At 53.9% G+C, this 13,979-nt stretch overlaps 1 protein-coding gene across 2 annotated transcripts; it reads right to left on the bottom strand.

Moving 5' to 3' along the window:
- Positions 1 to 4,184: 4,184 nt before the first annotated feature.
- KRT85 (keratin 85, type II) lies at positions 4,185 to 11,671 on the bottom strand. 2 transcript variants are annotated; one of them, XM_012002207.1, is made up of 9 exons: positions 11,132 to 11,671; positions 9,107 to 9,315; positions 8,453 to 8,513; positions 8,214 to 8,309; positions 7,397 to 7,561; positions 7,005 to 7,130; positions 6,399 to 6,619; positions 5,617 to 5,648; positions 4,185 to 5,196 (listed from the first exon to the last, which is right to left on the bottom strand). In XM_012002207.1, the coding sequence occupies exons 1-9, from the start codon at positions 11,549 to 11,551 to the stop codon at positions 5,003 to 5,005; spliced, it is 1,524 nt and encodes a 507-aa protein (XP_011857597.1). In that variant the 5' UTR covers positions 11,552 to 11,671; the 3' UTR covers positions 4,185 to 5,002. The 2 variants fall into 2 exon arrangements, with proteins under 2 accessions (XP_011857597.1, XP_011857606.1); XM_012002216.1 differs by lacking the exons at positions 8,453 to 8,513; positions 9,107 to 9,315; positions 11,132 to 11,671 and adding an exon at positions 8,533 to 8,566 and having other exon boundaries at positions 5,003 to 5,196; positions 8,214 to 8,329.
- Positions 11,672 to 13,979: the final 2,308 nt, after the last annotated feature.

Below are 13,979 nucleotides of genomic sequence, written 5' to 3'. Positions count from 1 at the left end.
AGTTTTTTTTTTTGTTTGTTTAAAGCCTGACTGGGTAGGAAAAATTTTTGCCACAAGAATGCCTATCTGATCTCATGACATGGAAAAGTCTTTAAATTTTTATTTTATTTTATTTCTTTTCTTCTCCAAGGTGCGCACGCACACTGCCAGACCTTCCGATACCAGCTCCGGACCCGCTAAGGCAATGGTGTGGCACCCGGCCTAGGGGCGGAGTCTAGGGGAACAGGGTCTGGCCTTTTGACTACCCGCGGGTTCACTCCCCACATCCCACTCACTGCTGACGGCAACCCTCTAGGGTCTTTAAGAAACCTCTGCGCCAGGATGCACTAGGCACCTAGACTTCGGAGAGGAGGGCGCCGACCCTGGCCAAGGGGCTATGGGCGTGTCACGGGGCAGCCCTGAGCAGCCAACAACCCCCAAACACCCTGCCCACTACCCCAAAACGGCGGGCGGGTCGCGTCCAGCTCGCCCTCCTGTCCCTCCAGGCCCCTCACCACTGGGATTGGAGGTTACGGGCGGGACGCGGGGAGCTCTCGGGCAGGGGCGAAGCGGGGCGGCCAGGGCCCAGGTGTGGAGGGTGGGCGCATTTGAGGGAGGCGCGGGCGGCGGGATCCTGGCGGACGGCAGATGACTCGGGAACCGGTCCGGGGCCAGAGGCGCCAAGGCTGGAACCCCGCATGAGCCAAGGACGCAAGGCCTTTGCGGATCTGATCCCGGGGTTCCAGCAGAGGGTCGCCGCGCCGTGCATCTGGAGATGCGCGCAGGGTACCTGGTGGCAGGACGTGACGGTGGGCAGGCGGGCAGGGCAGGGCACGGGGCGACCGCGAGGAAAGCTAGGGTGGGGGTAGGAGGGTGGGGGTAGGGCGGCCCCTGATTCTCATGGGTGGGGAGGTGGGGGACAATGGTGGCCTCAACGGGAGACAGGACCAAAGTGGGGACCGGCAGGGAGGACCTGCAGGTCCCTTGTTAGGCTGTAAACTGTTCCCACCCCGGTGACCTGTGAACCACCGAGGCTAGGGAAGTCCTGCTGGCCTGGACTGTGACTCGCCTTCCAATCCCGAGTCTGTCGCACCCAGAGGGCCAGCACTGCACGGGCACCTTAACAGAGAAGAGCCTTAGAACGGTTCTCCTCGGCCACGCAGTTCTGATGCCTTCAGACTCTGTTTCAGGGACCACAATGGCCAGGCAGGGACTTGACCTGGGCTGACCGAGGTCTATCTTAGTAGGGTGGTGCTCCCCTTGTCTCTGTCTCCCGGACCAAAGGGTCTTGCAGCGGCCTGCCCATCACAGTGGGGATCCCACCGAGCAGCGGTAAAGCCAGGTTAAAAGGGTCGCCAGAGTGACTCTGACGACACTTTGGGGGTCTCAGGGGGACATTCACTGCCCTGGGGCATGGGACTGTGGAATGGGGAAGGGTCTGTTTTTCCTTTTTGTTGGTGGTGGAGGGTGGCTATTTATCTGAGTGTCTTGGGTATTTTCTTCATTTTTAATGAATAAGCTTATCCTATGAGTGCTGTCCTTCCCCGCCTCACTCCACTCCCTGGCTGCTCTCCTGCCAATATGAGGGAGCCCCCGGTTTTTGAACAAATCGGAAATGAGCAGGGATTTCCAGGCATACACAGGTTGGGGATTGGGGGAAGCAGGAAGGAGGCCTGAGGCTGTGTGAACTAAGCCTATCCCATTGTTTGTTCTGCCTGGCACATCCCTACACCCAAGGAGAGTGGTGCTTAGTGCCCATGTCGTTGTTGCTCTAATCTTCAATGAGCAAAGCACTTAGTACAGTCACCTCCTAATGCTTATGTTCCCAGAGAGAGGCAGGGGTGTGAATAACCCAGACAAGGGGACATGAATTCCCACATGGTCATGTCCGTGTCTACACAGAACACACTTGGTAATTTTCTTGATAATGTGGTTAATTTGTGTTCCTAACTATGCTTGTCTAAGGTGAGTAGTAACACAAAATTCTATTTTTCTGAGATCCCAAAGATTCAAGCAGGGAACAGTTGGAAACACGGGCTGGGGGAAGGAACTCTCTTGGGCATAGGTGTTTGTGAGGATGGGCTGAAGCAGAGTGGGTTGAGAATTGGTGGAGGAGTATTAGTGGTTTCAGGAGAAAGGAAAAGATGACAAATCCCAAGTGTATCTGTTTCTTTGAAAGGATTATTTTCCATTCTTCGAATCCTCTGGAAGTTTTGTGTGTTTGTGGGCAAGGATATCATTAATATTTACATAAGAACTGAATACAGACTGCAGGTCTAATTTTCTCTGATGCTGGTGTTAGCTTGGTTTGTGATGTTTCTAAGGAGGAGGGAGCCCAGGACAGAGATCTGGGATCACTCCCATGGCCCACTTTATTGTTTGGGCCTCTTGAACTTCTGGCTTTTCCTCGATCTCTCGATTTCAGGTCACTTGACGTCTTCAGAATTTTTTCTTTCTAATAAAATGTTAATCCCTAGTCACCTTTGGACTATACCCTTTGCATTCCGTGGGGAATAGTTCTTTGATCAGGAGAGAGCTACAGGAGCCCTAGCATCCTTTGAGCCAGAAGAGCTTGCTGTGGGTTTTTGCTGTTGGCTGCAAGGAGGGCTGGGGCAGAGGCTTACCTCCCCATAAGCAAAAGGCACCTCTGGCCAGCTGAATCTGTTGAATGGTATTTGCGCACAAAGCACGGAAATGTATCAAAAAAGTTACTCCTATCTCCCAGGTTCTGGCTGTTTGACTTTTCAATCCATGGTGCCATTATTTTTTGGGTATCAGATTTGGCATTTTAGTTTGCTCAGCCCAGATCCATGGGAGCATTAAGCTGTTTTCCCCAAGCATAGACTCACTGTAGCATCTCAGAACCACAGGAGACAGCAGACCTGGTAAGGACTCTACCCACTCATCTCACAGACCCCAGACTGACATGCAAAGCATGGAAGCCACTTTCTGTCCAAGGACTCGCCGAGACCTGGCAGTCTTGGCAGAATTGGGGCTCAAATTTCCATTTCCTGATGTTTCAGCCCCTGGGATTTGACATTTCCTGTGGGTGAATGATGTCCCTTAAGTTGAAAGTTGGCCTATTGTGATTGTCACCATGCTGTCAGGGCCCAAAGAGCTGGGAGAAAGGAGGCAGCAGGCAAGAGACTTGGAGGAAGCCCGCCAGGTGTCTGCTAGCAAACCTCAAACAGAGTAGCAGCCTGAGCACTCAGAAGCAGCCAGCAGCCTCCTGTGGGGCTACAGCCCTTTGGGCCTGAAGTGAGGGTGCACAGGGCCTTAGCTTCTCCTTGCAGGGAAAGAGGCTGTGGGATGCAGCAGCAGGGAGGGGCTGGCAGACACCGGCCTGATGACTGACAGCTAATGGGACTGGATGTCTCTACCTCCGGCTGCACCAGCTGCCTGCATTCATCCAGCACATCCCAGGCCTGGCATATCTTGGAGCTCCTTCCTGGGACTCAGTGGAAGGTCAGAGCCAGGAGGAGATACTTCCTGTCCTCATGGAACTTCCAGCTTGATCCAGGTCCAGACACACCCATTGACATCCTTGGCCCAGATCCGCAGAGACAGAACCAGAGATTCTCAGGGTTCCAAACACTATGTGATGGGGTAGGGGGGTGGGGTGGAGGGCGTGGGCATGAGGGTGGTAGCTATGGGGAGCAGAGGAGGGCCCTGAGCAAAGGCAAATGGGAGGAGGGATGTGGGATGAGCTATGTGTCCACAAGGGGTATGTAGGAGAGAGTGGCTCTGGGCTGCCTCAGAGGGTAGACTTGTCTTCTTGGGGTGGGGTCCATGATTGGGAGGATGAGCGCTGCGTAGAGGGGTTAGACAGGGCTGAGGAGTACCTGGGGAAGGAGGTGATGGAGGGAGCCTGCATTTGGCATAAGAAGCACACACATGTGCGGGGAAGTGACTTGAGCCAGGCAGGAGCAGGTGAGAGCAGTGAGTTTGGGATGGAGTTCTGGCTGCTGGGAGTACGCAGGGTGGGTCGGGGAGAAAGAGGCCATTCGTGGGGAGCTGGGCTATGGTCCAGGCCTGAGGGGTCTGAGGGCGAACAAGTGGAATCAGACTGTGGAAGTGGACAGGAAGCAGCAGAGTTTCTGGGGGGTGACTGGGGAAACACTGCATGGGGAGGGGGCTGGGATTGGTCAGCTGCAGAAGAGGCAAGAAGGGAGTGGAGAAGTTGTTGTTCACAAGACCACACATCCTTGCATTGCAGCGGCGTTTATTGAAACACAGATTGAGACAACCCAGAAGGCAATGCACCCATAGACAGTCATAAGAGGGAGACCTAGGAAGTGGCTGGACTCTGTCCCACCAGCGCTGCATTGGACAGTCCCCACTCGCACCCAGCAAGGGGGCATCTGGAGCAGCCATGGAGTCTTCTTTGAAATGTACAAAGGTGCACTGAACAGCAAGACCCGTCCAAAGTTCCCTAACCAGGGGCTGTAGGCAAAAGGATGCCCCACAATAATGGGCCTCTTGACTGCGAGGTCACATGAGGAGCCTGGCTGGAACAGGTTAGCCCAGAAGCAGGAAGGCAGTCCGAGAGAGAAGCAAAACATGAACGGGAATGAACAGGCAAGTGCTTGCTGGGGGACCGTTCTACCCAGCCAGGGGGAGGGGCTGCTGAAGAGGGACTTTCTCCCTGATTCTCAGGTTGTGGCTGGATGGTTAGGATGGCGCCTCCACCCAGGAGATGGAGCTTCCCTGCTGACCACCACGCTGGGGGACTGGTCTTGTCCCTGAGAACTTGGGGAATAATGCAAATTGGCTACAGGTGTTTTGGAGCTAAGTAGGAGTTGAGTGAAGGGCTGGGAACGCCTCTGTAAATGCTGCCAGGAGGACAACTAGGACGCATGTCCCTAGCATGAGAAGGTGCAGGGGAGCGGCCCGAGGGTCTTTCCCTCTGTAGGAACATCTGGAAGATTCTGGAAGCAAGCACGCATTTTACATTCACATGCCATTCAGTGCAGTGATGCAGGCAGGTAGGCGGTTGGCAGGAAGCCCTGGTTCCATGACTCTACTAGGCAAAGCGGACAGACCGGCTACTCCCGCAGCTGAAGCTGGAGGAGCGAGGCTGGCAGGGGGCACAGGAGTCAGGGGCCATCACTGTGAAGCTGCCCCCTATGGCTGAGGGGCCAGAAGTGATCTGGCGCCCTGGGGTGGTGCTATAGGAGAGGCCCCCAGAGGAGACTCCGCCACGGGAGCTGCTGACACCTGTGGAGAGAGGAGACATGGAGGGGTGAGCAGCTCCCTGCGATCTCACCTACCCTACAACAAGCCCCAGGGCACTGCAGGAGCTGCCTCCCTCTGCAAGGAATTGGTGGTCAACAATGCAGGTCCTGTTCCTGAGACGCACAGTCCATCTAGGGGACTGTGGCAGGAAGGAAGTGAGGACCCCTGGACCCCGGGGAGCAAAGCTTCCAGGTCGCAGGTCCATGGCCTATAGCTCACTGTCAACACTAGTGAAGAGCACTCAGCTCTGCTTTCTCTAACACCCGTCATGGCCCCCACTGAGGAGCCAGGGGAGGGCGAAACAGTTGGGGGAACACTTGAGGCTCCATGGGTTAGGCCAATGAGTTCAGCTTTTCCATCAAAAAAGCCATTTTTCTAGGAGAATTTCAGGCAGATACTCACAGACATTCACGGAGCCCACACCTTCACACAGCCTAGGGAGAAGGAAAACTCTGTTAGTTGCAGACACTGAGTTGGATTCCTTGAGACTGATGGTTGCCTGGGGACAGAGAGGGTTATCCTGTGTACAGAGTCTACCCCTGAGAGGGAAGAAGGACTCCCCCAAATCTGCATTACATGCTTGCTTTCTTTGCTGGTTTTAACCATGAAGACAAGGCTGTCTGATTTTCAGCAGCAGCAGGTAAGATTATGAACAGTGCCCCTAGTTTGAGTGATGGTGACCAGCCTGGATGGTGCCAATCAAGCTCACAGGAAGGACAGCTGAATCAGATACAGCAGGGTATGAAAGGACTTTGTGGTTAACGAAGAGCTAAATGCATATAGAAGTGCATCATCATCATAACACACAGGCGTATGTGGCAGGCCACGCAGCAGCTTCAGTAGGAAGCTATTCAACAAGGACGGATTTGGGAGGCATGAGACTTGGATGCAGGTCCCAGCTCTTCTGCTTATTAACTGTGCAGCCGTGATAAAGGCATTGAATTCTGAGCCTACTTCTTTATCTTTACATGGGAAAAACCATACCTATCTTATTGGATTGTGAAGATTATAAAATAAACACTTAGCACAGGTTGAGCACAGAAGCACTCAGTTAGCATTATTATTATTGGAGCTATTGTACTAGCCATGGCCAGAGTTGTAGCTCACACTCAGCTCAAGGAAATTCACTCCTGGAGGACCACAGCCTCCACCTCTGAAACCCCACAAAGTCCTCTTAGCCCCACCTGTGTTCCTCGCCCTCCAGCAGGCGCCTGTAGGTGGCGATCTCGATGTCCAGGCCCAGCTTGGAGTTCATCACCTCCTGGTACTCCTTGAGTAGGCAGGCCATGTCCTGCTTGGCCTTCTGCAGGGCACCCTCCAGCTCAGCCAGCTTGCAGCGGGCATCACTGAGGGCCGCCTCACCCTGCTGCTCTGCCTCGGCCACAGCAGCCTCCAGCTTGGCACGCTATCAGGGTGAAGATATGAGGGCCAGAATGAGAGAGAGAAGGCACAGCTTGGCTCGCCCAAGCTGATGGAGCTAGGGCAGGGAGAGGAGGGTCCTGGAGAGAAGGTTGGCCTATGGCCAGGTAGTTAATGGGGCTGTGAACACAAGGGAGGAGATGGGTGGGCTTTTCACCATCTCTCCTTGATGGCAGTCACAGGGTGGCCAAGGAAGGGGCTGGATCCTCCTTTTGGAAGTTAGTGACATGGCCTGAGTGCTGTGAAATATGATAGAGCCCTTGCCCTCCTTCTGGGTCCCTGCTTCCTCATGGGCACAATGTGAGGCCTGATTAAGGGCCAGGTGCTGCAGCCTGCCCGTGCTGGATATTTGAATCCTCCACAGACCCCACCTGGCACTTCGCATTCTCAATCTCGGCCGTCAGCCTCTGGATCATGCGGTTCAGCTCGTTGATCTCCTCCTTGGTGCGGCGCAGGGTCTCCCCATGCCTGATCACCGTGGCCTTCATCTCCTCACACTGGGGGAAGTAGAGATGCTCATGAGGCTCAGGGTGGGACTTCCCATCCATTCAGGGCACCATGGATGATTGTGCAGGTTGTACAGTGCTCAGCCTGTGCAACCACACATGGCAGTCCTGCCCGGCCACCCTAACCTGAGAACTATTGGACTTTTTCGTACTGTCCTCATGGATCAGAATTCCCAGGCAAGAGAAGCCTTTTCTAATAGATGCCTCACATCCCTCCCACTGCCATGCTTAGCAGGCAGGTGTCCTGTGCCACTCACCTTGCTACGGTACCAGGACTCAGCCTCGGCCCGGCTGCGGCTGGCAACATCGTCATACTGAGCCTTGATCTCAGCGACGATGCAGTCCATGTTCAGGTCTCGGCTGTTGTCCATCTTGACTATGACCGAGGTGTCTGAGATGTGGGCTTGGAGAACACGGATCTCCTGTGGGGCCAACAGCCAGTGCATTTGCTTCTGGTGCCTGATCTGGGCCATATGATCCACCCCAGGGGGCAATGTCCGCTCCCTAGACCAGGCACTGGTCATGAAGGTTACATGACTTCTGTTCCTACCACCCTCGCTCATGCACAGGCTCCTTACAAACAACAAAGCTGAAAGGGGCTGTAGAGGCCATCTGGGAACAGTGTCTGCCTTAAAAGTGGGAAAACTGAGGCCCAGAGGGTGAAAAAGGTCTGATCCAAAGTCACCCAGCAGGGGAGTTGGGGTTTGGATGCCAGGATGAGTTATTAGTCCATTAATCAGGACCATGCCCTATGTGCAAAGTCATCCTGACCCCCACCACACATGCACACTCTGGTGCCCATCTCTAGACTGGCACTCACACAGGCAGCACACCAACACGCAGAGGTCACAGACACAGAGCAGCCCAAGAACATGTATACCCCATGCTCCTCACACGCATGAACTTGGACATGGCCTCTGTATTGTGGGCCCGTGGCACGTATGTGCAAGCTCTTTTCACACTTACATTGCACATTGGCAAACATAGGCACACACATGCACCCTTGCCTCACTGCTCCCCTGTCTCCAAAACACCTCTCCACCTTCCCTGGCTGGGTGGCAGGTGCCCCCTTACCTCTTCATAGAGGCGCCTCAGGAAGCTAGACTCTTCCACCAGGGCCTCCACATTGGCCTCCAGGTCTGATTTCCGCAGGTAGGCGCAGTCCACGTCCTGGCAGTGGGACAAAGAGGAGGGGACATGCATGTGAGAGGAGATCAAAGGAAGGTGCCTTTAGTCAGTGTGGTGACACTGCCCCTCGCTGGAGTTTGCACTGATGGGCCCCCCTCCTCCTTGCCCCATGACCAGCCCCTCACCTTCTTTAGAACCACAAACTCATTCTCTGCCGTGGCTCTCAGGGCCACCTCCTCTTCATACCTGGGTGTGGGAAAGAGAGGGCTGGAGCTGAGAAATTGGATCTTGAATACCATCCCAACTCCTGGGCAAGTTCTTCAGGGGATTGAAAAGGGGTTAATCCCCTCCAGATGTTGTCTTGGCCCCTCCAGGATCTATTCTCTGTATTATTCATGGGCTAGCCCTTGTCCCAGCCTGGCTTCATTCCACCGCAGTGCTTCTGCCTCTGAGATGGGGTTAGGAATGCACATTCCTTCTCCCAAGTCTAAAATCATCTGTGCATCCTAGGTCCCAAGAGAGCTGGTTCCATTGGCAGGGAGATCACAGAGCCCATGTCATAAAGGTAAGCTGAGAAGGGTAGGGACATACAGAGTGTCAGAATTCCACTGGATTTCCTCTCTTCATTCCCCGGAAGTAGCTCTAAGGCTCACAGGGGTGGAGTCTTAGAGGTGAATCCCAGGAATCTGAAGACATCTAGGCCCCACTGGATATCTGCTCTGGGTTCCAGGCAGCCTGCTATTGGAATCTGAAAGAATCTGTGGCAAGAGGGCTATGGGCAGAGCCTCCCAGCATTCTCTCTGAGTTTCCCCTGAGTCCCCCCAGCTTGCTGCACTCACTTCTTCTTGTAGCCCTCCAGCACCTCCTGCACGTGGTTGAGTTCTGAGGCCAGCCTCCCGCTGTCGGCCTCCACGCACTCGGCCTCCCGCCGCAGAGTCTCAATGTAGCCACTGAACAGTGGCTCCAGGTTGCTCTCGCAGCAGCGCTGGTTCTGGTAGAACTGCCATTTGGTCTCCAGCAGCTTGTTCTGCTGCTCCAGGAAGCGCACCTGCCATTCAGGTGGAGAGAAGAGGGTCAGAGGGAGCCTAGCGCAAGGCGCCTGGTTTCCCACAGCTCTCTCTGCCCTCGGGTGCTGGCTGAATGGGCTGAGCCATAAAGCTGAGTGTCTGCGGCTCCAGGGGCCCATTCCCAGGCCCCCAGGGAGGCCGTTGTGGGTGTGAGGGAAAGCAACCTGACTCAAAGCCAAAGATCTGTTTCAAGTCCCAGTTTTGATACTTTAAAGCGCAAGTTGTTTAACCTCCTGGGGCTCAGTTTTCTCCTTTCTAAAATGGAGCGAATAGTGCCTGTCTTAGCACTCTTGTGAAGATTGAACAAGTTAATGCGTATCAAGTGCTTAGAACAGTCCCTGACACGTAGTAAATGCTCAGTGTATTTAACTATTATTATAATTACCAGTTGTCCTTCACTTGTTCATATATGCAACAAACACTTATTAAATATTTACTACTTAGTGCCAAGGCCTGTGCTAAGATATACATATCCATGTCTAATATCTGTGTCTATGTCTATATCATCTAACAATTCCATCCAATTATCACAGCCCTGTGGGATGTAGATATTACTTAACCCATGTTGCACATGGGGAAATTGAGACTCCAAGGTATGAAATGCCCAGCTCATGGTAAGCGATAGTCTTACCATGAGATAGGCATGCTCTGCCTGCCCCTACAGCATGTCTGAGCTGCTCTTATACACCCACTCAGCTCCAAGTTGCTGTCTGGTAAGTGGAGACGCTGATACCCACCCCAGACCATCACTGTGAGGATAGACTCAGATTACTAAAGAAAGAGTGAAAACGGGAAGGTCACTGCATCTGCCCCCAAACGCTGATCCTAGACCCTCAAAGCTGGTCCTTCTGCTCTGCTAGAGGCCTGTGGACACAGGAGGAGCCTGTGAAGGAGGCTTCCAGCTTCCCCCTACAAAACTTTCTTGAGCGGCAGACTCACAGCTATGCAGAGTTCTCCACACTCTGGCTGCGTTAGGGGGCCTCCTCCTGCCAACCTGGCCACCTCCCCATCTGCATTTCGGCTCTCTCTCATGAAGGGGCTGCCAGGCCTGGGTTGGCTGTTACACCTCCTCACCTACCACTGTCCTTGGAAAATAATGATAATAGCAGCTAACATGTATTGAGTGCTATTTGCCATTATGTTTCATGCATGGACTCATTAATCCTCACAGGTGGATGAGGCAGGTCCTGTTGTCCAGCAGAGTAACCTGCCTGGGGTCTCACATGCTCAGTGATGCAGGAAGGACTTGAGGGAGGCAGCGTGGCTCTGGGCATTACCTCAGCCCCTTCACGGGCTGCCTGGCTAGGAGCCACAAGGCCTTTTGGTCTCCCCATTATCTCCCACTCTTCCAGCATCTGCTGCCCAGTCTGGTTTTTCAGACACAGTTCTGATAGTGCTATGTCATCTTGGCTCAAGAAATACACTCAAACACATATACACACTCACATGCATGCACACACACATATGCTCACACGTGTACCCACACTCACACATATACACACACCACACACACACACACACGCACACACACCGCTACACACACACACGCACACACACACATGCACACACACATACACACACTTTGGATCACAGGCTCAATTTCTAGACCACACCTGAACCTCATTAAATACTGCGGGAGTTAAGTGATGAAAACTGACCCTTCCACCTGTATGGGTCTGCACGTCATTCCCTCTGCTGCCTCAAACCGGCAGCCATCCTGTCTCCTCAGCAGACTGGGACCTCGCCAAGGGAGGGCAGGGCTGGAGGCTTCTCTGGACCGTCTCAGGCCTCACCCACCTTGTCGATGAAGGCTGCGAACCTGCTGTTGAGGGACTTGATCTGCTCCTTCTCCTCCTGCTTCACACACTGCGCGTTGGGGTCAATCTCCAGGTTGAGGGGCGTGAGGAGGCTCTCGTTGACCGACACGGTGGTGATGCATGGGGAGCTGGGCCCGCACACGCCCCCGGAGCGGTAGCCAAAGCTGCGTCCGCAGGAGCCAGCGCGGAAGCCACCCACAGCTATCCGGGGCCCGCAGGAGCCCAGGTTGCAGAGGCTGCGGCTGCCGAAGCCCGTCAGCCCCCGGTAGCAGGACACCCCTCGGTAGGGGGCGGCGCTGATGCAGCAGCGGTTGCCAGTTTTAGGGGCCACAGCTGAGCAGGAGCTGAAGTTCCTGGTGACCCCGCATCCTGAGCTGATCCTGTAGGAGCGGCACGACATCGTGTGAGGCTGAGCGGAGTCTGAGAGGCAGCGGAAGGCGGTGCGGGCGGCAGAGTGCGAGGCTCAGGATCCTTCTGGTCTCTCTGATCCTCCCTGGTCCTTTTATTGGTGGGGAGAGCTGGGGTTGGCTGCATAAAAGGAGTGAAAAGCCATTTTATGTTGTTTATGGGCTTGGGAAGTTTGCCAGCAACTCCCCACGGACTCATCTTAAAGGTGAGCTCAGCAGCGACTCTGGGGCTCCGTGAAGTCTTGAAGATGTTATTAAGGAGACTGCGTTTGCACTTTTCATCTTCAAAGCTCGTTTACATATATTAAGTAATTAATTTTCTCACAGTCTGTCTGTGAGATGGCCTCAACCCACACTTGGAGACGGATTTGAACTCCACAACAGCCTGGGGGTGGCTGGGTTTGGGATACAGGCCGATGCCATTGTCTCAAGGGAGAGGTTGGAGGGTCCTGGGTTAGGTGAGACTTGGCGGATCATTGCATCCATCTATCTGGTTCCACAGAGGACACATTCTCAAGTAAATCATTGCATTTCAGGGGCCGATAGGTCAGGTGAATCCCCCCCTCTTCTAGGCAACATTGCTTGGAATGTGGTTCAGGACCAGAGCAGTCAGTTTGGCTATGCCGGCGCCGGGATAGAGGGCTGGGGCAGATGATCTCTTGGAACCTTCTGGATTCCAGCCCAGAAGGCGCTGGTCGAGAACTTCCATTTCTCACCCAGCAAAAGTGCAAACCACACAACTCTCAGTGGCCACAATAATGGCCACTTGCGGATTATGGGGAGACTCCCTCTTGCCACTTTCTTCCATTTGGTCGAAAGGATTGGAGAACTCAACCTTGGGATAACCTGGGGGCTATAAGTTTGCTGTGGGCACCTCTCCTTTGCTCTTTAAGAAAAAATGGGTCGTGTGAGTCTCGCTTCCCAGACCACCAGTTACAGGAGGTATTCCTTCTGTTGGCCAGCCCTTGAATTGTCATCCCTAGAGGAATGTTTAGAGACTGCATTGCACAAAGCTGGAAGTGGGATTGTGGTTTACTCTTGTCTAAGGTTGCTATGATTTCTGGCTCCTGGGGGTTCTGGGAGCCCCATCCTTCTAGTCTCTGCTTCCCTGCGTGTCCTTGGGCCACTTATTAGGATAATGAGTGTATTCTTTTAATGTTTATGGAGTACAAACCTTGGGGATGTGGGTCTGCCCCCAGGGAGGTTAGCCAGACACCCAAGCGTTAGGAACTTAAGGAAGAAGAGCTGTTGAGCTTCCTCAGAGGGTAATTCCTCCTCCAGGAAGCCTTCCATAACCAGACACTGCCATTGTGCTGCTGTTCCCGTAAGTCCTTCACGAAATGCCCTGCACTCTGTCCTGCATCTGCTCTAATCTCCACAGCCAGCTGACCTCACCCAGGACCTTCATCCAGGATCAGGCTGATCGATTCCCACTTCACCTCCACACTCCACATTGTTCTTCAGGGCAGGGTAGAGAGACCTTGGCAGCTGGTGGGGGAAGAGCAGGTGGTCGCACCAGCTGACCCTAGAACATATGCAGATCATAATCATCCACGGAAAAGCAACTGGGTTTGGCAACCCGGGCAATGGAATCAAAACTGGAAGACCTGGTTCAAGGGCCAGTTTGGATCCTTCCTAGCTGTACAGCTTTGGGGGAAGTTCTTAACCTCTCTGAGCCTTTGTTTCCTTAACTGTAATGTGGATTCATCCTTATCTTCCAGGGCTGTTGGGAGGGTGAAGAGGATGATACGTGAGAAGGTGCTGTTGGGACGGGAAAGCTCTGTGTAAAGGAAAAGGCCTGTTCCTTCCCATGAGGAACACTCCCACCTGCCTCGCCCAGCAGAGAGGGCCTGCTCCTTGCCCTGCCATGGCCTTCACCTCCTCTGCACATTTATGACTCCTTCACCCTTTCGAGGCTGCTTTTAATGTTTTTTTAGTCTGATTTCACTTGTAGAGCAATTTTGAGTGGAGTCTGGGGACAGAGAGAGGAGGCTGTATGGGGAGCTCAGTGTGGGGCCTGTTGCTGGGGTCCAGGGATGTTTGGACAGTGAGTTCACTGACTGAGTACTGTGTAGACCTGGAGCTGGTGTGCTATGGGCCAAGAGGGATTCCTGGAGGAGGGTGGGGACCGAGCGTGGCAGGTGGAGGGGCCTGAAAGCCCATAAGCACCTCCCCCTCTCCACAACTCCCGTAAGCCTCTGCCCTCCTCCAGGTTCTTAAAGATGATGGGACCAGAGACATTTCTGTTCCTTCTTGTGGGCAGGAGGTTTTGTGCTGGAGGGAGGCTCCTGTTTCAGCTGCTTTCCCTTGCACCCAACACACACCCCATCCAACCCTCCACCCTAAATTGGGAAGGGGAAGTGGGGCCAGGGGATTCAGGAGTCTGGGGGTAGTCCACTGTTTCCAGAGCTAAGATACCTC

This window comes from Mandrillus leucophaeus, unplaced genomic scaffold (genome assembly GCF_000951045.1).
Source record: "Mandrillus leucophaeus isolate KB7577 unplaced genomic scaffold, Mleu.le_1.0 Scaffold118, whole genome shotgun sequence".
In the NCBI taxonomy this organism is placed as follows: Eukaryota; Metazoa; Chordata; class Mammalia; order Primates; family Cercopithecidae; genus Mandrillus; species Mandrillus leucophaeus.
Note: the sequence above shows the minus strand (reverse complement) of the source record. Positions and strands in the feature narration are given on the sequence as shown.